This window comes from Rhamphochromis longiceps, linkage group LG17 (genome assembly GCF_057381845.1).
Source record: "Rhamphochromis longiceps isolate RC_006_pf linkage group LG17, R_longiceps_female_GT1.1, whole genome shotgun sequence".
Lineage (NCBI taxonomy): Eukaryota > Metazoa > Chordata > Actinopteri > Cichliformes > Cichlidae > Rhamphochromis > Rhamphochromis longiceps.
The window spans coordinates 10,260,839-10,283,418 of NC_140573.1; the positions used below are offsets into that span (position 1 = coordinate 10,260,839).

At 41.9% G+C, this 22,580-nt stretch overlaps 1 protein-coding gene and 1 pseudogene across 3 annotated transcripts; both read right to left on the reverse strand.

The window, feature by feature from the left end:
- Nucleotides 1-3,301: 3,301 nt before the first annotated feature.
- Nucleotides 3,302-11,475, reverse strand: LOC146649308 (E3 ubiquitin-protein ligase RNF14-like; annotated as a pseudogene). Its single transcript, XR_014908293.1, has 9 exons — nt 11,211-11,475; nt 10,621-10,751; nt 10,088-10,499; nt 6,920-7,352; nt 5,342-5,456; nt 5,078-5,156; nt 4,728-4,937; nt 4,099-4,265; nt 3,302-4,011 (listed from the first exon to the last, which is right to left on the reverse strand). The product of XR_014908293.1 is annotated as an E3 ubiquitin-protein ligase RNF14-like (transcript).
- A 1,158-nt stretch (nt 11,476-12,633) lies between these two features.
- Nucleotides 12,634-19,978, reverse strand: ankmy1 (ankyrin repeat and MYND domain containing 1). 2 transcript variants are annotated; one of them, XM_085387524.1, is made up of 20 exons: nt 19,621-19,978; nt 19,333-19,479; nt 19,072-19,266; nt 18,834-18,878; nt 18,512-18,750; nt 18,217-18,433; nt 17,950-18,111; nt 17,778-17,833; nt 17,132-17,630; nt 16,848-17,026; nt 15,336-15,507; nt 15,060-15,200; nt 14,858-14,959; nt 14,618-14,725; nt 14,407-14,529; nt 14,122-14,223; nt 13,760-13,889; nt 13,551-13,617; nt 13,254-13,408; nt 12,634-13,035 (listed from the first exon to the last, which is right to left on the reverse strand). In XM_085387524.1, the coding sequence occupies exons 1-20, from the start codon at nt 19,852-19,854 to the stop codon at nt 12,827-12,829; spliced, it is 3,282 nt and encodes a 1,093-aa protein (XP_085243650.1). In that variant the 5' UTR covers nt 19,855-19,978; the 3' UTR covers nt 12,634-12,826. The 2 variants fall into 2 exon arrangements, with proteins under 2 accessions (XP_085243650.1, XP_085243649.1); XM_085387523.1 differs by having other exon boundaries at nt 18,217-18,750.
- Nucleotides 19,979-22,580: the final 2,602 nt, after the last annotated feature.

Consider the following 22,580-nt stretch of genomic DNA (forward strand, 5'->3'; position numbering starts at 1 on the left):
CACACACCCCACACACACACCTTCATTTATAGTGTGGGGTCCCCCAAACCTCCCATAATGCTCCTGTAATCTCCTTGAAAACCTCAGCATACTTTTAGTGCCTCTGAAGAGTGTTGCCAATATACCACTGACTGACTAAATGGATGCCTGAACAACTTCTGTGTGTGTGTGTGTGTGTGCGTTTGGGGGGGGGGGGTCTGAATAAATGTGGCGATCACTATAATGGATCTAAGCTAATAATTATTACAGTGAATTCATGTCTCAAGCTTTCTCTTCCACGACCCAGCTCCTACCGCTCCAGGGGAAATAAATGTTCTGTTAGTTGATGCTGTTATTGACTCACAGGGAGAAGACGCTCCTCCATAGCCTAGTTTCCACTGCACTGATAACCAGGCCTTACTCACTATCCTTGATATTACTTCTGCCAGGAAAGCTGTTTCTGCGCCCCTGGTATTGTTTATCTGTCAGCGGGATATCACAAAAAAAGTATGAACAGATTGCCGGAAATGTGGTGCACAGGCCGTTAGCACAAGTCGTTAGCTTTCATCAAGGATGGGATGGCCATTTGATCTGTTCGTTCTTTTGTTTTTTGTTATTTTTTGTTATAATGATTTATAAAATGGCGTTTTTAAAAAAAGTTTTACTCTGCATTAAAACAGCGATATTTACAATTCATTATGGTAAATGCAAGGCTATGCAGTGCTACTTCACATCATTGCATCAGTGGTCCTAGAAGACTCAAGAGGGATTTGCTTCAAACTGACAGCTCAGCACACGTCTGACAGTCAGCTCAGTGAGACATCAATATGAATCTGACTGAAACAACAACCATCACTCAGGGCTGTTATTGGTCTTTGGTTCTGATGTGTGCGTGCAGTACTGTGCAAAAGTCTTTAGCAACCCCTCTCTTTAATGTTTTGCTTCCAAGGAGCCAGCCTTTCATGTCAGTTTTAAAGTGGTCTCCAGCAACAGTTCTCCAGGCTTTTTTTCAAAGCTATCCTTTGGACAACTTTGAAACTACTACTACTGAAAAACCGACTAATCACAGCATGGTGTGCAGTGTGTTCTCAAAGAAATTGAGGAAACTGGGCTAATGGAGGACAAAAGAAGATGCAGGAAGCCTAAAAACTGTCTACAGCAGATGATCATTACCTGAAAGTCATGTCCACAACATAAAATAAATGCAGCAAAGACCTGAGAGATATATCTGGGGCTGCAGATGATCCATGAAAGCCTCATCAGTAATTAAATTCAATGAACTGGCCTCGCCAGTTGACAGACCTCAATATTATTGAAGCATGATTAAAATACACAACATATTTGCAGGTGTTTTAATGAATCAGCGCACCTGTGTCCCATATTTCTAGCAAAATATTAAGAAATGAGGCATGACTCAAGACTTGTGCTGCACTGTATATGCATTTCTTTTTACCTTTTCTGCACGAATAACAGCAGAAAGTCTGTAATTATAAAGGAAGTAACACAAATCTGGTGCGACTAAAGGTAGGTATCTGCAGAATTACTGGAACTGAATGCGGGCAGGACTAATGAAGTTTACAAAAGACACAGAGAAGTCATTGTTGGTATGAATTCATGATGCTTTATATTATATTTTTATGTAATAATAAAACTATAAATAAATAAATAATATACAAAATCCCCAATGCAAGGGGTTAAAGTTGTCACAGTGACAATTTCTTCTTTGTTTACAAATGCATAAAGTCAACTGCCAGCTTCTTCCTTGATCTCATATTGTCCCAGAGTTGTAATACATGTCAGTTATAACATCTGCTAATTGTTCTATGTGAAGAAGATTAAAAAAATGAAATGAGCCGTTGCCTCACAGCAAGAAGGGGTTAGACTCCACCATCTCACCGGGGCCTTTTTGTATGGAGTTTGCATGTTCTCCTGTGCTTGTGTGGGTTCTCCCTGGGTACTCGGGCTTCATGCAGACATGCAGTTAGTCTGTCTCTTTGTGTTATCTGGTGACCTGTCCAGGGTGTCATTTTGAGGTCTGTGTTGCCTCCATTGTCCTCACCTGATTTATTTTTTTACCTGTTCAGTTCCAGGAAAGAAGATTTCTGTATTATTTACTCACCATGCAGTCCTTCTCCTCATTTTATTTGAGATTGTTTTGTTAAATGACTGCTCTCCATAGTTCAGTAGAAACATATAACTTGTCTTTTATAGTCCTTGACATGATTATTTTCTGAGTGCCTCTTCATTTGCTGTTTTTCTCTCAGAAGAACCACCAAGAGGCTTGTCAAGTACAAGTGCAGCAGGAGTTCCAGGCCAGGGCTCCTGCTGCAACAGTTTGCCTTAGAAAAGCAAAGTGTTGTTTAGACATTTATGAGGAAGTGATGACCTCCCCCTGGGGTGGAAGCAGGATTTTCCTGGAAGAGACACAGAAAGTCAAACATGCTGGCCTGATATACGAGACATCTGTAGATTTCCAGTTGTATGCAGCAGTGGTCTTTGTTCCAGTGTTGTGACAGAACAGTGCAAGAATGGAGGGGGACGTTTCAAAACAGGAAGTTGGTGAGTGTGAAGAAGCCAAATGTTCAGGATCTACCTGTAGCCTGCTGCTGCAAGGGAAATGAGACATGCAGTTCAAGGGTTATAAGCTTTTCTCTTCTTCGCCACTATCTGCTACACAGACTGACCTCTGTAGAAATGAAGTATACAGGACCGCTATGAGCCTTTTAACCTGCTTACAGACTACTGTTCTCGACCTGTTTGTTCCTAAGGCACCATTAGAGATTAAACCAGATCATCATGGCACGCCGTAATGATTGTAAACACATATTAACCAATCTCTATTAGTGTAGCCTTGATATTACACAAAATTGGAGGTGTCAGACACAATATTCTAATGGTCTGGTATGAACCGGATGATTTAATAATAAAAGAAAATGTGTGCATGAGTCTTGAGACCCACATGTGCCAAAATGAATTAAACAAATACATGAATCAAAAAGTAAGTAAAGAAAGTAGCATCTTTAATTTATTAAAATTTGAAATAAATAATTATCTTTTAAATGAAATGAATTGACATTTAATTGTGTATTCATATATATTTTTCATTTATCATTTTAATGAATGAATTACACATTTATTTAATTATTTAATGAATCTTAACTTAATCTTTTGGAGTAAAAAAGGCTTTTTCCAGACTGCTGGAACTGTGGCTATAGGTAGTAATTACAACCACACGCTTTATACATTACTTGAAAAACAAAAACAGTGGGTTTACTGACAGTGAAGACAACAATGAGCTACAATTATAACTAGGGAGAACATGTTTTACAGGCACATAGTGAGGACCTTATGCTGTGATTTTACATATGCAACAGTGATAAAACATGAGGTTAAGTCAAAAAAGAGTAGACGAAGATTAATAATTAATATGTACACTGTAGATCTCAGAGAATCTAAGAAACAGCTGCAAGAACGTCTCATATAGAAATATGTGTATAAGATATTCTACATTACAGGTTTGCTATTGTATAGTTTTACAGAGGATATTTTCCTGAAGTGTTTTTATAGCATCCAGGTTAAATAAATCAGTTCATCATTTGTTAAATTCATGTATCAATTTATTGAAAATAACAAACAAACAGACTGTTTTACATATTAGCTTTTCTAAAGTTACCAAAAGGAACTTGTCATGTTACTGCTTTGTCATTCTTGTTGTTTAGCGCCCTCTGCTGACCATGATACAGTATGACATGTCTGGGTCAAAACACTTCACAGGATGTAAATTTCTGTTTTTTGTTTCAATCAGATCTCATTTCTCTTTTAATCTTTTTAAATAAAACTGATTTTAATGTGACAAAATGATGGGCTGCTGGTGAAAGTAGCGGAAGCACTGGGAGGCTATTTTCGGTGGTTCTCACAGACATATTCTTGTAAGTGCGTTTTTCCATTTTTTGTTGTCAGTCTGAGAGCGCAGCACCAACTGAAGTCCTGTCCACACTGAGTGCATAACATGTGGTCACATCCTCCATTCTTCTGCAACATGAAACACAACACGTGAGCAGGCAAAGTCACATGACTTCAAAACAGCCAGAAACTCTCCGTGCGCACATGACTAAATACCTCGATTCTGCTGAAGCAGTGAGGACAGCATCTGCTGTTGTTGGCCAACCAGGTGTCATTCAGATTACTTTCCAGCATTACCAGCATGTTACCATATCTGCTCACCAGCAGGCGTTTCCTCTCCTTACTGCCATGTTTATAGTCATTCAAGAGAGCACTCAACCCCTCTGAGAGACACAGATAGCACAGAGCACAAAACAACATTTGCATCAACACACAAAAAGCCTTCAGTGTAGGGTTAAAGATTAATCAAACAAAGTGCTACTATTAGAATCGGATCAAATAAATATATTTTTTTCAGTCGCATTCGTGACTTGTAAGTGCTGTAAAGTAATCTTACACCTCTACAGAGGCTGCTGCACTTGGATTGATGCTGTTGAGTCCTGCACTGACACGAGACACAATACTGGGACATCTCTATGTTGATTCTTGTACTTCCTGCTTTGAAATGACTGACTTTATGATTTTCTTTGAAACAGGACAACATTCACACCACTCGTCCTGTGACTGAATATTTTAACATTAATAACCAGTACACCAAAAAATTATCAGTTTAAAAAACATACTTGGATTTTTAGTAAACATAAGAGATATCCACATAGTCATTGAAATAGTGTGCCTTTGTGTACCTTGTGACTGTGGCAAGTCTAGGCTTTTTAAAGCGGTTTGCAATGCATCTCTTGCATGTTTTTTCTTGGTTTCACACTCTTCTAATCCATGGTAGGTCATTCTGCACGTGACGCAGAAGGCAAAGCTGCACTCAGAGCAAAGCACTGCATTGCTGGACTTCTCCAAAATAACAGCAGAGCCACAGGATGTTCGAGGACAGTACGTCACATCTGCGAGACAAAAACATTTATTGAAAAAGAGCTAAAGATGTTCTTTCTGTCTGGTCTAATACAGAAATGTAATAAATACATTCCAATCAGTGTATGAAAAACTTTACGACACACTCAGTTTAACAGCAATAGAAACAGACCAGACATGCTGTCCAAAGTGTTCTGCAGCAGGAGACGGTCATAGCGGCTGAACAGCTTCTCCCCTACCAGACTCTGCACCTACAAACACAACAGAGACGAAAAAGCAGAGACACAAAGTGAGGCCGAAATTCCTCTGTGCTTGATCCTTCTACCTGTAGCTATTTTTAACAGCTTTTAAAATGTGTTTTGATATTAGATGAAAGGACCAAACACTACAGTTGTTGAAACCATTCTGCAGGTTGAAGGCTGCGTGTAGCTTCTACCTGTGCAGGTGTAGGGGCACCAGCGCAGTCTGCCTGAGGACAGGTGACATCCCGGACGTTCCCCTCTGTGATCTGAACCGTACAGAACTCGCAGAGACAGGCCCGGCAGAAGACGGAGGGAGGTTTGGAGTCTTCTCCCACCCCCATTCTCTGCGGCCTGCTGGAGCGGGAGGGCTAGTAGGAGGAGTTGGCCGTCCGACTGCGGTCTGGGGTGTGGGGCCTCCCTGCTGCTGCGGAGTCGGGGTGGTCTGCCTCTCCCCACCGCAGGGAAAAGGGTAACACCACCTGGGTCTGGGTGCAATTCCCCCCTCCAGGGGCAAGGGTACCTAGACCCGGTTTGTAGAGTACGCTTGGGGAGTGTGATTGTGTGTACAGCGTCTCTTTATGTCTGTCTCCACGTTGGTTGAGTGTGGAGTGAGTGCATATGAGAGCATGAGGGTGGGAATGGATGTTTGTGTCTGTGTGTGCCTGTATGTCTGTGTCTATATGTCAGGTTGGGTATCAGACGCCACCTCTCTGGGGACACCTCAGGCCCTCCAAGGTTTGGAGGCCTATCTCCACCCACCACCACTTCCCCTGCCGGTGGCGGACTCCCTCAGGTGTCGGTGTGTTGGTGGTTCTTTGTGTCTGGGGGTGGGCGTCCGGGTACACACCGGCTCACTCCTTGGCGGCCGCTTGTCGGGGCCTGGGGCCTGGGGCTCGCTCGGGCCCCTTTGGAGGTGGGGTGCCCCCGGCCTCTCGGCCTGGGGCTCGGTCACTCAGGCACAGCTGGGGGCCGGCGGAGCTCACGGGCGCGTCACTGCAACTCCCCCTGACTTCTGCTCCGCGGCTGCTGGGCGAGCCCTCATCTGGGACTCTCCTCAGCTCTTACTGGAACAGTGGCGCGGCTGCCCCTCTGTTGGTCTTCCATGGTCTCTTGTGTTCTGGGGGCCTCTGGATGTCTGGAGTTTTGATCTCCTCCATACCCGCTTCACACCCTGGAGGACGGGGCTGTGGCCCCCCCACACTCCCTAGCAGATCATTACATGGAGAAACCTTTGGAATGCAAGCATGCTGATCCACACAGGTATGCACACATGGGTATTCACAGACGCGGACTAAAGCTTTCTTGGCTGCTGCCTCAAAGCACACTGTGCGCTGTCTATCTTGCGTGCTGCACAATATCGTTTATTATTTAGTAAATATTGATATCTATGACTAGCTAGTTTATTGTGATGGTGCTTTGTTTTCTCTATTATTATGTTACTCTTTGTTGTTTGCTGTCTCCTCTGTTTGTTTTTTTTTGTTTGTTTGTTTTTTTTTTCTCCATACAGGTGACCCAGGAGTTCTTTTTTTTTTTCTCTCTCTCTTCCCCCCCCTTCTCACCGTCTCTTCTCCCCTTTGGTTTTCTTTCTTTCTCTCCCCCTCTTTCTCTCATTCATTCCCCCTGTCCTATTTATTAAAAAAAAAAAAAAAAAAAAAAATGACAAAGGATGAACTGAAGCTCTGCCATCACGTAATGTCGCATACTGCTGTTTCTGATGTCATTTAAAAAGGAAAAAAAAAAAAAAAAAAAAAAAAAAAAAAAAAAAGAAGACGTGGCCACACGGTGACAGCTTCACGCACTCGGACCCGAGCCGGCCCATAAAACAAACCCCGCAGTCAAAGAAAGTGGTGGCAAACACTTTGTGTTTCTGGGCCGCATCATAAATCAAAATGTGGGACAGCAGAGTCTGTGATGGAGATAAAAAGAGACCAGAGAGGGTTTGCTCTTCACTCTGAGGAGAATCTGTGGGCTGGACCGGCAGAGAAGCAGCTCCAAGTTCACTTGGATCTAACGTGCCTGAGGAGGTAGAGGGAAGCAGCGATGAGAGAGAAGCATCTCCTTCATTTAAGAAATCTTCCCGGACACTTTGATGATGCTTGGATTTCTCTGCAGATGAAGAAAGATCATCCTGGAGATCAACATTAAACTCTGAGGCTTGGAGGATTGTCACATCTGGAGTGTGTGTGGTTTGGTTTTGGAGTGTTTCTTAATGTTTACAGGCCTCCCAAATACTGCACAGACTTTTTTAATGACCTCAGTGAACTGCTGTCTGTGATCTGTGTTGATTTTGACTGTGTAATTATTGCTGGGGATTTTAACATTCATGTGGACAACCCTCAGGACAAAGGGACTAAAGACCTGAGTAACACTCTGGGCAACTTTGGGATGACTCAGCATGTAACAGAGGCCACACATAATAGAGGACACACTCTTGACCTACTGATCTCCAAAGGCCTGAGCATTTCCTGAGCATTTCAAAGGTTACTGTGTCTGATGTGGGCCTGTCTGATCATTACTGTGTTTTCTTTGAAAGTAAAATCTCAGCCCACACAAATATATCAACAACAGTGATCACAAAACGGTGTATAACTGAACACAGTAGTGCAATTTTTAACCAGGTCTTCCCATTAACACCTGACCTGCCCAGAGGGTCAGTCAATGAGCTCGTCAATAGCTTCAATGCTAACATGTTAAATGTAATGGACACTATTGCTCCCATTAAGGTGAAGGTTATCTCTGGAAGGAAAAAGTCTCCATGGAGAAACTCCACACTGGTGAAAAATGAAAAAAGAGAGTGTAGGAAAGCTGAGCGCAGATGGAGAAAAACAAACCTCCAGGTTCATTATGACATCTATAAAGAGAAACTTCACAATTATAATTTACAACCGAGGAATGCAAGGAGGTCCTACTTCTCTGACATCATCACTAAAAACAGCCATAATGCTCGGGTCTTATTTTCTACAGTTGACAGGCTAACAAACCCTCCTGTGTCAGTGGCAGCTGAACTTCATTCGACCATGGCCTGCAATGACTTTGCCAAATTCTTCACTGAAAAAATCCAAAAAATTAGACAAGCAATTGGTACATCAACAGCAGATCCAGGATATGTACTGTGTCCACCAAAAAACTGTTTAAACACCATGAAACAGTTTCAACCTATTAACAGCAAAGACCTGGAGGACATCTTAGGTCAACTGAACTCCTCCTCCTGCTGTTTAGATGTCCTGCCAACAAGTTTTTTCAAAAAGGTCTCAAAGACTTTAGAGTCAGACCTGTTACAGATCGTCAACTTTTCTTTATTATCAGGTGTGTTTCCAGAATCACTAAAAACTGCTGTAATCAAACCTATACTGAAAAAGGACAATCTTGACAAGACACAAATGAACAACTACAGGCCGATCTCAAATCTCCCGTTTTTAAGTAAGATCATTGAAAAAGCAGTTTCCCAACAGCTCAGTTACTTCTTAAAACAGAATAACTGCTACGATGCCTTCCAGTCAGGTTTTAGACAGAACCACAGCACTGAAACCGCTCTGACCAAAGTGTTTAATGACATATGTCTGAATACAGACAGTGGAAAAATGTCAGTCCTAGTTTTACTGGATCTCAGTGCAGCATTTGATACAGTTGACCACAACATATTACTCAAACGACTGGAGAACTGGACAGGTCTTTCAGGAACTGTACTAAACTGGTTCAAAACATACGTAGAAAACAGGAAATACTTTGTATCAATAGGTAACTTCACATCTGAGCAGACAAGTATCACATGTGGAGTTCCCCAAGGTTCCATCTTGGGACCCCTTCTGTTTAACATCTACATGCTCCCACTGGCACAGATTATAAACAACAACAAAATAAACTATCACAGCTATGCAGATGACACACAAATATATATCACAATGTCACCAGGAGACCGAGGCCCTGTACAGGCTCTTGGTAAATGCATTGAGGAAATCAATGACTGGTTGTGCCACAATTTTCTCCAGCTAAACAAAAACAAAACTGAGGTAATAGTCTTTGGCGCCAAAGAAAAACGATTACAGGTCACCAGAGAACTTCAATCTATACATCTAAAAACCACAAACCAGGCGAGAAATGTGGGTGTAGTGATGGATGCAGACCTAAACTTAGAAAAACACATTAAGACAATAACAAAGTCAGCTTACTATCACCTCAAGAATATATCAAGGATAAAAGATCTGATGTCTCAACAGGACCTGGAAAAACTAGTCCATGCATTCATCTTTAGTAGGCTTGATTACTGTAACAGCATCTTTACAGGTCTACCTAAAAAATCAGTCAGACAACTACAGCTCATTCAGAACTCTGCTGCTCGAGTCCTCACTAAGACCAAAAAAGTGGACAACATCAGTCCAGCTCTGAGGTCTTTACACTGGCTGCCTGTCCGTCAGAGGATAGACTTTAAAGTTCTGATGCTGGCCTATAAAGCTCTGAATGGTTTAGGACCAAAATACATCAATGACCTCCTGACCCAGTATGAACCATCCAGATCCCTCAGGTCATCTGGATCCGGTCTTTTATCAGTTCCCAGAGTCAGAACCAGACACGGAGAAGCTGCATTCAGCTTTTATGCTCCTTATATCTGGAACAAACTCCCAGAAAGCCTCAGATCAGCTGAAACACTCAGTTTATTTAAATCCAGGTTGAAGACTCACCTGTTCTCAGCTGCATTTGAATAAAGCACCAAATCCACACTTTAAGCTTAAATTTCAAAACTTAACTACTGATTTTATCTACTGTTCTGATTTTATCTGTTTTGATTTTATATACTGTTTTGTTTGTTTGTTTGTTTGTTAATTAGTTAGTTAGTTTATTTGCTTGTTTTAATCAATTTTAAATCATGCTTTTTATTTGTTCTTGTTTCTAATGTCTCTGTAAAGCACTTTGAATCACCTTGTTGTTGAATTGTGCTATACAAATAAACTTGCCTTGCTTTGCAGGCTCTGGAGAAAGAGCTCTTTGATAATCTGAGGTTAGATCACTCTGGCTCTGGTGAGAGTTCAGATCATTCTGGTCATGCTTGCAGGAGTCTAAAGCCGAAGCTCCCTGAGAGTCTGCGCTGCTCCCGTCTGAAGGATTCTCCTGAACTTCCGAGGATGGTACAGAGAACTCTGGCTCTGAATTGTTCTTTGGTTCTGAGAGTTCAGCATCGTGTTGGTCCTGGTTATAATGCAGGGTGCTGCGTTCATCAGGAGGAAGATCCAGCTTACTGTGGATGTTCAGGAACCTCAGAGCATCTTCTCTGAGAAACTGCACCCAGGAGAAGAGCACCACAGCTCCCCCAGTGGCCTCATAGAGATCAGCGAGATGAGCACGCAGTGCAGCCAACTGTGGAGGGAGAGGGAGAATAGATTGTTGTCATCTTTACTGAGCCTCTACAATGTCCTGTGAACCTCTCACACACTGGCAGGCTGAACATGTGACCAACAATGACTTGACTGCTGATTACCTGCGTGTGAGTCAGCCAGCTGCAGGTGAGGCTGAAGGAGGGAGGGGAGGAGGAAGGGTAGTCTTCAGGAAGCCCAAAGTTCAAAAGCAGCGGTGGAAGGAAGGAAATATCATACTGACGCAGACTTTCACCTTAGAAAGAAAAATACGAGCTCATCAGATGAACTAATCTCTTTCTGTAATGCTTGTTTATTTGTTTTTAAATAATTTGGGTGTATTCGACAGAAAATATTTGATATATTCTGTCACATGAACTCAAATAGCAAAAGCTATAAATGATGCTTGATGACATTAAGCTGTTCAAAGGTATATTTAATATAGATATATTTAATTCATACATCATACTTCCCATTTAAGGCCAACAAAAACATGCTCATTACATTGTTACGGGCTCGCCTAATGCAGAACAAGTGTTTAACTCATTTTACATCATTGGCTACATAAAACCCATTTTTATCTTAAGTAGATGATTAAGGCTGTAACAGTAAAGGTGCTTCCTAATATTCCAAACCAACATTTTCCAAAAACATCAGATCGGACCTTTTCGGTCCAGCAGTCGCGTGTTTGACAACCCCGGCGCCTCTGATTTACCCTCTCTGAGAGCCACGCTGAAGCCGACAGGAAGCTCGACACATACTCGGATTTCTCCGGCAGACTTCGACTCGTCCCGAACAAACTCGTCCGCATCAAAGATACTCTGGAGAGCGAGCAGCTCGTCTTCCTGCTCCTCCAAGTCCTCGGTCATCTCTTTCTCCTCGGTCTGGTTTTGTAAGAAGCCTTCCTTCTCTGAATACGTTTTCCTACTTCTTGCTGAGGCTGAGGTGACTCTGGGTCACACCAGCCTGTTCCTGGTCCTTGTTTGTCCGTCCCTCTGACTCATCAGCGTATGATGACGTATGAAACAAAGTACAGGCAGCAACCTCAGCCTACTGTAAACCTGCTGCTGATGAAAACCAGTCTAACAGGCAATTCAGCATGTATCATTACGAGCCTTTAATGAGCCTTTCTTTGCACAAATAGTCTGTGTTATGATGTTACTGGGAATGTCTGAATGATGCATCCAAAAAGGGATTTTACAAAATGATTTTTTGAGTCTATTTATTTGATGTATCAAATGCAAAATAACCGACATGGAGAGTTATTTTGCGATTAAGATGTGACATAAAATTATATATTCAGATGCTGAAGAGAAGAGTCCATCCATTAGTTGGATCTCAGATTTAGGGATAACAGTGGAGTTTCTGTCCTATTCATGACACAATGGATGGTCTTGAGAGTGGGGAAAAAGAGCTGCTCCAGCTTTTGTTTTGTTTTTAACCCTCAGGATCATGATTTGTGATAGCAACACCTAAATAAAATCTAGTCAGGCTCTAAAGTGAGGAAGACATAACACTTATCTCCCCAGTCAGTAGGCATATATTACAACCTAAGGGTGGTGCTAAAGAAAAGTTACTTATAATGAAATATTCAGGGTTTGATTTTTTCCTATAGAAAGTTGTTCCATTAGTGTTGCGGTTCACAATTCAGGCTAATGCGTGAGAGATCCCCAGTTTGAAACCAGGAAGACACAAATCTAATGAGACACGAATTATTTGTGATGCTACTTTCACTGACAGTAAGGCGAGCCTTTAATACTTCATGAATGTATAAGTAACAAGAACTGCGCAGACTGGCTAAGTGAAAAACAGAAGCTATCATCATATTCATTAGAATGACGTTAACTATAAAAATTTAATCTAAGGTCCATTTGCTGTTTTTTAAACTGTCATCTATACCCTTGTTCCTCATCATAGACTGAACTTTGATAGACCACATGTGGCATAACTGTCATGCTTCACCTTTCTCATGAAACACTCAGCCAGATATTATCATGGGAATGAAGAACATGGGCAAAAACATTTATTTTGACAAGACAGTGACCTCATTTTTTATATATTTTTTTAAATTTTATTTAAACTTTTTCTCTTGAGCCGCAGGGACTGCACTTGACAATGACAAAGGTAATCTGATTCAACAGCACAAGTTAATAATAACACAATTTACAGTTAATGCTATTTTATATTGTAATCTGACAGCTACAAATATGAGAAATATTATGGCACAAATGCTGCCACCACCATTCAACCACATACAGTGATGTGATCTGAGTGCTTTGTTAAATTAGGTAGTCAATATTAGACATAATGAAACAGAAATGTTAATATCCATCAGTTGTGGCTGTAGTTTTCCCTCAGATTGAGTGGATTTTGGCTCTCCAACTTTTTCTCTGCCTTGCTCAACAGCTTTAGTTCTCTCTGGGATTTGAACTGGACACTCAGTGGCTTGGGGGCTGTTTTGGATTTCAAGATGGCAGACAAAGCCCTGGGACTTCGTTGGGTTTTTGACACAGCACTTTTCTGGGCACTGTCAACAGATGCTGGAAAGAAAGAAATACAGTATTTACATGCTCTATTCTTCCAAAACTGAATCAGCATTTCACAAATTCTCTGTATCATTAATTGTTCTCTAAACATCATTTTATTATTCAGATAAGTGATTCATATATTCAAAGCACTTGTGAAAAAATGTCATCAAATATTTTAAGGCTGCTGAAGTTTGGCTCTAACTGTTGGAAGGAGGGTCTCTGACTCCCACCTGATACCTGGACGCTCTCTTTCTTGTGTCTTTCTTCCCAGGAGTTGAGCTTGCAGGCCCTGGAGCAGTAGGAGACCTTGTTGCAGCGCCTGCCCGGGGTCAGATTCACAGACACTGAGCGACCGCAGTGAAAGCAGAACTTTAACACTGGTTTCCTGAGAACAGGTTTACACGAAAAGAGTCACAAATAAGTTACTAGAAACTGACATTAGTTGAAGTAAAAGTTTAAATGACAGACAACAGGAAAAAGGAACTAGAGCAGCGCCTTACTGTAGATGAATGTGAGTGTATGTGTACCTGTGCTCTTGTGTTTCCTCTGGTAGGCTTTTATTTCTGGCAAGAGCCTTGTTGGAGGAAAGGTCTCCTGCCAATCATGCAGTACAAATGCACGCACGCACACACGCACATGCACGGACACACACTCTATGATTTAGAGGCATATTCAATAATAAAAGGACAAGTGCATTACACCAAGTATCCAGTGGAAGCTATTCTCTTTATATTACCAGTTTCCCTCTCAGCAGCAACCTGCCTCATCAAGTCTTCCATCTTGCTCAGTAGCTTTTGCCGTGCTTCGAATATTTTTCTCTCCCGAATGCTCAAAGCGTGGAAAGGAGTATAAGCAATATGTGAGTCCTAAATAGGAGCATAAAGGCAGACAGGAGTATAAATATATATATAAAAATAAAACTCTAAAAAGCCTTCTCACTCAGCCCCCGTGTATACCAGCATGGCCCTCCATGATTAACATAAAATACTGGATGAACCAGTAAGGTGCAGCACTGCCAGTACCTACAGCTGATAGTCACTGGACATTCTTCAGCAATTCACATTAGATTCATTCAATGTAGTATGGCTGGAGTGTTACCTGTTTGAAGGAGTAGCGTGCATAATCGACTGCAGTTCCAACAATGCCACACACTGTAACTGGCATCAAGATATCAGCTCCAGCCTTAGTTAACGTGTCCAACTAAACCAAACAAAAGCCGTACTGATGTTAGGAAAACTTATTTTCTCTGAAAGCTGAACAAAAGTGACTCATTTGAAGTCATTAAGAACACATTTATCTTTGATCGCTGCACAAAAAAAGTACAAATGTTAATAAATTAATTTTTAAAAACGTTTCGTCGTCATTATGTGTTTGTGTGGGTACCAGCTTAATTCTGTGCCCAACTAAGTGGTAGTTGATGTTGGTGAGGGCACAAAGCGCGCTGCCCACCCTCCAGCCCAGGGGTAAGTTGAGATCTGCACCTCCATTCAACAGCTCGTCTACCGCCTAAACGAGGAACAACAAATAGTGTGGGACAAAGAGAGGTTTGGCTCTCACGTGCATGTGTGAGTGTGCATGCACAACGAGGTCGTACCATTTCATTGCCACTTGCTATAGCCAAGGAGAGAGGTGAGTGGCCGCTCCAGAGAAGGTCTGTACTGGCTCTGTGGGAGAGCAAGATGGCAACCACTTCACTGGCATTCTGGGAAGGAAAATAAAGGTGTTTTTTTTTACCTTAAATATTCATCAGTTCTCCGCACTTTGCTTTGATGCAGCAGTAACGTAATCATTAAATAGTGGTGCTGTGTTTAGCTGTGACTGTATGCATTCCGACCCTGTAGTCACTTTCTCTCTGGCAGGCAAAATGTAGAGCGGTGCGGCCTCCTTCTTTGAGATGTGGGCTGGTAGTTAGTGTTTCTGTGGCCTTTGTGGAAATCTATAACATATATAAGTACATAAAAAAGAAAAAGAAAAAAAAAGGTTAACTAACACAAACACATTTACCTCTAAAACCCAGGACTCTAAAACCTACACACCTTGTCTGGTTCGTAGATCTCGTCCTGGTCGCACGCCCGTACGTCTGGGTCGGTGATGGCGTGCAGCAGCAGCTGTGTGATTCTGGGACCTGCTGGACCTGGCAGTGCTGCAGCTACATGCAGGGGATACAAGCCTTTCCTCTATACAAACAAGCAGATTTTCAGGTGAGTTTAATGTAGGTGCTTTTTTTTTTTCTTTCTGTGTTTGTGGATTTTTTTTTTCTTTTGTGCCTGTACAAAATATTATTTAAATTTGTTTAAAAGTTGAGCTCCTGCCTCTGGTGGAAGAGGGATGTCAGTGCGAGCTCCGCACAGCAGCAGTTTCCTCACATTCTCGGTGTCAGCTGCCATAATGGCTAAAAAGAGCACGGGCATGGGGATCCTGGCTGCGTTGGGATCAGCTCCACGGTCCAACAACAGTTTCATGGTGCCCAAACGAATGCGGTGCCTGCTCAGACAGAACACACACAGGTTACTTACACTGATCAAACATAACATTATGGCCACCTGCCTACCCATATGGAAAAGAAATAGTAAAAACATATATGATTTACTCATGAAAGTGGCCACTTTCTCATTACTTTCATATATTTTTTTAGTAAGTATACAAAACATACAAGTTTCATTATATAATTTTTCAAGGGATCTTATATGTGTTTTCACTCTTGTATGCTTTTCATACAAGTTTCATACAAGACAGATAAAAACTTTATAAGATTTATATATATCTTTTCCATATGGGTAATATTGTCCCGGTCCCCCTTTTACAGGCAAAACAGCTCTGACACATCGAGGCATGGACTCCACTAGACCCCTTAAGGTGTGCGATCTGTACCAAGATGTTAGCAACAGATCCTTTACCTCCTCTGTGTTGCTAGGTGAGGTTCCTATAGATCTGACTTGTTTGTATAGCACACCCCAAAGATGCTCGACTGAATTGAGATCTGACCTCCAACTTGTTGTGCTCCTTAAACCTTTCCTGGACCATTTTTGCTTTGTGGCAGGGTGTAGCCATCAGGGCGTACCGTTTCCATGAAAGGGTGTAAATGATCTGCAACAGTGTTTAGGTAGGTGGTACATGTCAAAGTAACATCCACATAAATGGCAGAACCCAAGACTTCCCAGCAGAACACTACTCAAAGCATCATACTGTCATGCCAGCTTGCCTTCTTCACATAGTGCAGCCAGGAGTTTTCCAGGTAAGCGACGCACACACAGAATAAATGTTCTTCTCATGCTCACGTGTCCATTGTTGGTATTTTCACCAAGGGTGAGCATGAGCACTCTGACTTATTTGCAACTTACTAGCAATAACTTTTTTGAGTACCTGGTCTGTTGGATCAGCATTTGCTCCCCACATGCATCACTGAACTTTGGCGACCCATGATCCTGATGCTGGTTCACCATGGTTCCTTCCTTAGCCCACTTTTGGTACATACTGACCACTGCAGACTGGGAACACCCCACAAGAGCCACATCTGACCCCATCCTCTAGCCAATAAACGTTTGTCAAATTGGCTCACTTCTCCTTACGCTTGTCCATTTTTCTGCTGCTAACAGATTAACTTTGAGGACAAAATGCTCTCTTTCTTCCTAAAATATCCCACCAACTAACAGGTATAATTAAAAGATAATCAGTGTTATTCAGTGCGCCTTTCAGTAATCACAATGTTATGCCTGATGGATGTATATGCATGGTGAAACAGAACATCAGAGTGATCACTAGAGCCAGCAGCAAATTAAATACAAAATAAAAAGTAAATTGAGGCAGAAAGAAAAAGGACTGACTCTATTTTCATAGCAGCCATTTTGCGTACTGTCTCCTGCGTGCTGCAGAGCATGGAAACCCCTGTGCGACTCAGAGCTTCAGCAGCGAGCTGGATCATTTTGTCTGTGACTTGAATCTCGTAGCTTCTGAGACAACAGGTGGAGTCAAAGCTCTGTTTTGAGGTCAGATTTTTGCCGTGCTGCAAAGACAAACACATTAACAGTTGTGAGTGAACTAAACCAACTCATCAAACCAATCACAGAGAAGCATCACTCCGCATTACTCATGAACCCTTGCTTGCTACCTTAGCTTGAGCTCCCTTCCACTGCACGGTGCCCAGTTTAATGTGACCATCCAGCACTTGAATGGAGCGTTCTACAAAAGACACGTCCTCTTTTCCACTCTCATCGCTACCCTCTATATCCTCCACATCTTTCTCATCCTCCTCGCAACTCTCCTCTTCCAGGTGATCTGTGCTTAACTCGTTGGTCTCAGCAGACTCACCCTGTTTGTCTTTCTTATCCCCCCTTTTAAATTCTCTTTCTGTATCTTCAACCTCACTTACTCCTCGTTCCCTTCTCTGATCATATCTGCTCTCTGTCTTTCTTTGCTTCCCTTTGCTCCTCATGCTTTCTGTCTCCTCACAGTGTCTGTCCTCTCTTTCCTCTGTCCTTGGCTCCCCCTGTGTGTGTTCAGCTTGTGCGACACAATCATTCAGTCCGACCCTGCGCTCAGAGAGGAGTTCACTGTCACTGGATGCTTTACGGTTGAGAAGTGAAATGTGTTCAGTTGGTTCTATTGATCTGAAAACACAAGAAATAAATACAGCAGTATTTTATCCAAAAATTCATAATCAGTTTTGTTGTTTGGCTTCATTTAGCAATGTGTGTGAATATAAATCGTTAATAGTGAACAATGTGTGTGTGAAGGGACATTAGCTACAATCCTACTGGTCAGAGAGGTTGTTAATTAACGATGTGTCCATATTGAGGTCGACTTGGCTGATCTGGGAAAATAAATGTCAAGAAAAAGGGAAATTATCTGTGAGAAAACCATAGGTATCTGAGACGAGTTGAACTTTTGGTAAAACCCAAAGTCACGGTGCCTCGTGCTGGATCTTACTTGGTTTCTAGCAGGTGGTTCAGCTCCAGTGATGTGCAGAGATTGAAAAGGATAGTAGAGGACATGACACACAGCGAGGGCAGACATGCCTTCACAGTTCATCTTGTCAATATCAACACCCATGTCCAACAACAGGTGGATCACATCATTGTGGCAGTTTACCTGACAGAAACAGAATATGAGACATGAGACTACTTCAGATTTTAACCGCGGGCAAAATGTTAAAACCTTTTATTTTGCTGTGTTCAAAAATTAGTAATGTGTTACGGTGGCAGCGATCAGAGCTGTGTGTCCGTGCGAATCTGCTACATCAGGGTAGACTAAACCAGTCCTGAGGATCTGTGATACAGCGTGCAGGTCTCCTTTGGAGGAGTGCTGGATAAGCAATTCTGAACTGACTTCCAAAGGCCCTTTAGGACCAAAACTGTCCCTGTTCATAGAGAGAACGGCTGCCGTGTCCCAGCCCACATTTTCAGCCTGCAGCCTGAGAGACAAACACATGAAGTTCCACGAATGTTGCATACTCACAGATCTAATTGTCAGTGTTTGGACCCAGTCTGACCTGTGGTTGTGTATGTGAGCTTGAAGGCGGGTCTGTAATGGCATTGTGGACAGTGGGTCTCTTGCATAGCCTTGGTAAGGATGAGCGTCCGGCTCCCACAGCTCGCCATAAAAATGTCGATCCAGCTCTGTCCTTCGACCAGGGGGGAGTGGCAAGTGGTCCCCATCTGTTGAGTAACTCTCCATGCCAGGTGGATAGATGAAAATCTCATCTAACAGCACATCTCTGTCTTCATCCTCCTGAAGGTGATGAGGTGTTAACTGATCTGCGTCATATTAACTCAGAGAGCGCATCCAATTATTCATTAAAAGCTGTGACTTACCTCAGAGTGTGTCCTTTTTTGTTGCTGTAGACTACCAGAGATAGACTGAGGTGTGAGAAGGGTACATTTATGGTAAGTTTAGATGTACGCAGTAAAATATTAATCATCAGATTTTCTGATGTAAACACTATCTGTGTTACAGCTGTGAAAGGGCATGACACAGCATTAAGGACTGCTCTTATTTCTAGCCTCTTATTTCTTATTCATTATTATTACTATTAGGTGACACAGCATGTACCTGAGTCGGGGATTTTGCAGTGACTGATGGATCCATGTAGGCAGAATATTCAGGAAAATTCTTCAGGCTAAATCTCTCTTCCAAAGGGGTACACAGCCTTAGCAGTTGGTCCTTGAGCCACAGACCCACATCCTCTCGCCCATCTGGATATTTGAGCACACCTGGACCAAACCTCTGATCCATGTGGTACAAGCCCTGAGAGGAGGGGAGAGGTGCGTTGTTTTATGATGTATCTATAATCTAAATAACGGTTCAGCTTACCTGAAAGACAGCTCCATCGGAGAACACTTGCTGACCATATCCCTCCCTTCTGTTGAGGTAGAACTTGCCAATGAACTTTTGGCCCGTGGGCCAGCAATACAGTCCATCTCCATGCTTGTAGTCTTTGTAGAAAGAGCCCTCATAGTACTACACCAAAGAAAACAACCCACGCGTGTATTTGTATCTAAATTACATTTAGCTTGGCTTTAAGGTGTTCACACCCTAAAAGCTAAGGGGTAGTAAATGCTCTAGTGAAACTGTTTAATTCTTTAATATGTCACACACTACCTCTCCATTTGTCCAGCTGTACCTTCCTTTGCCGTGTTTGAGGCCATTTATAGACTCTCCCTCATATTTGGAGCCGTCGGGCCACTCCTGCACACCGATTCCTTCTGATATCTCCCTCCCGACCCGAGCACCTCCGCAGTCGTTGCTTTGTCTAACTGACCCCGGTGTCGTAACCGGCTCCGCACCTCCTCGTCCCGCAGCCGGTGCCACACCTGTGAAGGTCGTCGACAGCATTTTACCCGCGTTCTCCCGAGTCCGGTTGAGGGCAGCGACAACTCACTTTAGCGACTAACTACAGTGTTTGTTTGGAAGCGACAACTTCAGGTCTCACAAGTCAGATTTGTGTTTTAACTTTGCAGTAAGCAACTGGTTGTCATGACAACAGCAGAGCTCGCGCAGGTGGAGAAGTGGGTTTCTCAATCTCACGCATGCGCAAGAAAGAAGGAAAACAAAAACATTTGCTCTGCTTGGTTGTACTTATGTAAAAATAAAGCAAATAAATACGTAAATAAATACATTTATTCTTATGAATCAATACACTTTTAATTTTTGGTTACAATGTGGACAGTATTATTATCTTTGTTTACCAGGGGCGGTAAACCCACATATGCAGGTGTTACATATGGTTAAAAGGATTCAAGTGCAGTAAGTATACATGTTTCATTTAAGTATAGTCTAAAACTTAATTATTTTCCGTAGCCCACCTAATTAACATTTTGGTTACAGAAAACATGTGAATTTTGATTTTATGTACTGTACAGCTTGTATAATAAATAAATATGTAGACCAAAAAATCCAGAAAGGTAAACAACATGGAACGGGTCATTTACAAACTCAAGTCTAACTTGTGTTTCACACTTTTTTGGTAGAAAAAAAAATCAAATTGTTACATGCTTGAATTTACACAAAATGCCAGAAATCTGCACTGTCATGAAGGAAAATGTACAACTTAATTTTTCATGATTTGTTGGGTTAACCCTCTGAGGTCCAAGCCCGCGGCCGAGGCTCTCCGAGGCAAAAAGTTGAAAATACCCCCCCCCCCCACACACACACACACACACACACACAAAACATATTAAGGATTGTACATTAACATAGAGCTGTTGTTGAAACCATACTGAATTTCACCATAATTCGTCATACAATGAGAACAGGACAAATCAACAATTGACACTGACTAAAATCTGTAACATAATGCATTGTTTGGAGTTTAGTCTGTTACTGTTACTATTTTTACAATTTCTTTTTTGGAGCAACTGTAACCCACATTATTTCCTTAGGAATTAATAAAGTATTCTGATTCTGATTGTTTCAGGATGACGTGCCATTATCCAATGACACATCTGCTTACCTGCATCTTTTGCTCGTTTCTCCTCCTCTTCTTTTCTCCTTTTTCTAAAATGAGCACCTGATGGCTTTGAACTTTTCTTGTCCATCTTCCATTGCTTTTAATTTTGCACTCCAGTATGAACACAAATCCCCCAACCCGAGGATCACCACAACATAATCTAATAGACCTACACCTTAGTTCACAGATTCACTTTGTCTAAGGTGTATTTCTAGGATTTCGCACAACCCAGGATTCAAATCATGAATATGATGGGCTTGGATTTACATCATTATGAATGAAATGTGCTCTATTTGGAAGCAGCCGGCCCCCTCCCCTTTCGACAGGTTGTGTGTGAGACTTTAAATCATCAAACTGTAAATTATAAATTTCAAATTGTTATTGATCCCTTTACCCCGAGTCCTAAAGTGTATATTTATTTTCTTACTCTTGTTTGTTTACTTGCACTGCTATAACTGGAGCCTCATCCTCTCATCTCTCTATATACTGCACTGTATGTAACAGAGATGACAATAAAGTTTTACTTTGACTTCAGCAGCGAGCAGGCGCACCGAGGGCTTTCGCGCTCACTTTTCGCGTATAGAATTTCGAAAAAACATCGGTGCAAATTATAAGTCTGTATCATATTATTGTTGGTTATTAGATGCAGCTCCAGCCAGCCAGTGAATCCCCCGCCTTCCTGCCCTCTCCTCCCTGTGCCGCAAGCAGCAGGCGCACATCGCTAACGGAGGGCGCCATTACTCCCAGCAAATGGGCGATAGAAAACCGATCGGTGCCTATGCCATTCCCAATATGCGCTGGCATGACATCGGGTCAGCATGAGTATGAGCATTTTTTTTTTTGTGCGTTGTGCCCCGGGCAACCGCCCATGTCGCCCATATCTAAAACCGCTACTGCGCATTGTGATTTGCTTTCCTTTCATTATACATGTGGTGCAGGAGTATTTTACTCCTTTACAATATATAAAGAGTAAGACAGCAGGAATAAATAAAAACAGTATTCATTCAAGGGGGATTATAGACAAACAGGAGTATACAGAAAACAAAAGAAAGGTGTTTATTATTGTTCCTTATTATCAGTGCGTTTTCTGGTCTTATTTGGTTCTCTGTGTTTTCCCAGATTATTTTTTTCATGTTGATTTAAGTTTTACTTGTTTTCATGTTTTAGTTGTTTACTTGACTACTGTGTTTTGGTTTATAGATATCATTGTGTTTTAATCCTCATCTTTTAATCCTCTGTATTCCTCCATGTTGACTTTATTCGTGTTCCTGCATTTCTGTTTCAGCCATGATGTTGTTCATTTCCTCTTTTATTTTGATACTTATTTGTAACTTGTGCGTTGTGTTTAATTTTCACTCCCTCCCCTAATTCATTGTCTTGACTATCAACACCTGCTTCTTGTTACCCTTCTGTTTCCACTCCCGTAGTTAGTGGTCTGTATCTCTTTCATTTTTTTGCCTTTGTGGTGCAATATGTGTACTCTGCCTGCTTAAGCACCATTGTTTAATTCCTGATTATCTCCTAGTTTGTGCTTCCGGCTCTGGTTTAATCACTTTGCTGCTCTAGAGATGTTTTAAGTAATAAATTGCTCAAAAATGGTTCCTTTAATAAT

Excerpts from the sequence above, each read along its gene's own strand:
- ankmy1 (XM_085387523.1), bottom strand. The coding sequence starts at position 19,854 with ATGCTGTCGACGACCTTCACAGGTGTGGCACCGGCTGCGGGACGAGGA. Across the intron at positions 14,224-14,406 it reads TTGGGCACAGAATTAAGCTG|TTGGACACGTTAACTAAGGC; the intron begins GTACCCACACAA and ends TGTTTGGTTTAG. Across the intron at positions 13,036-13,253 it reads AGAGAGCGTCCAGGTATCAG|CATCTGTTGACAGTGCCCAG; the intron begins GTGGGAGTCAGA and ends CTTTCTTTCCAG.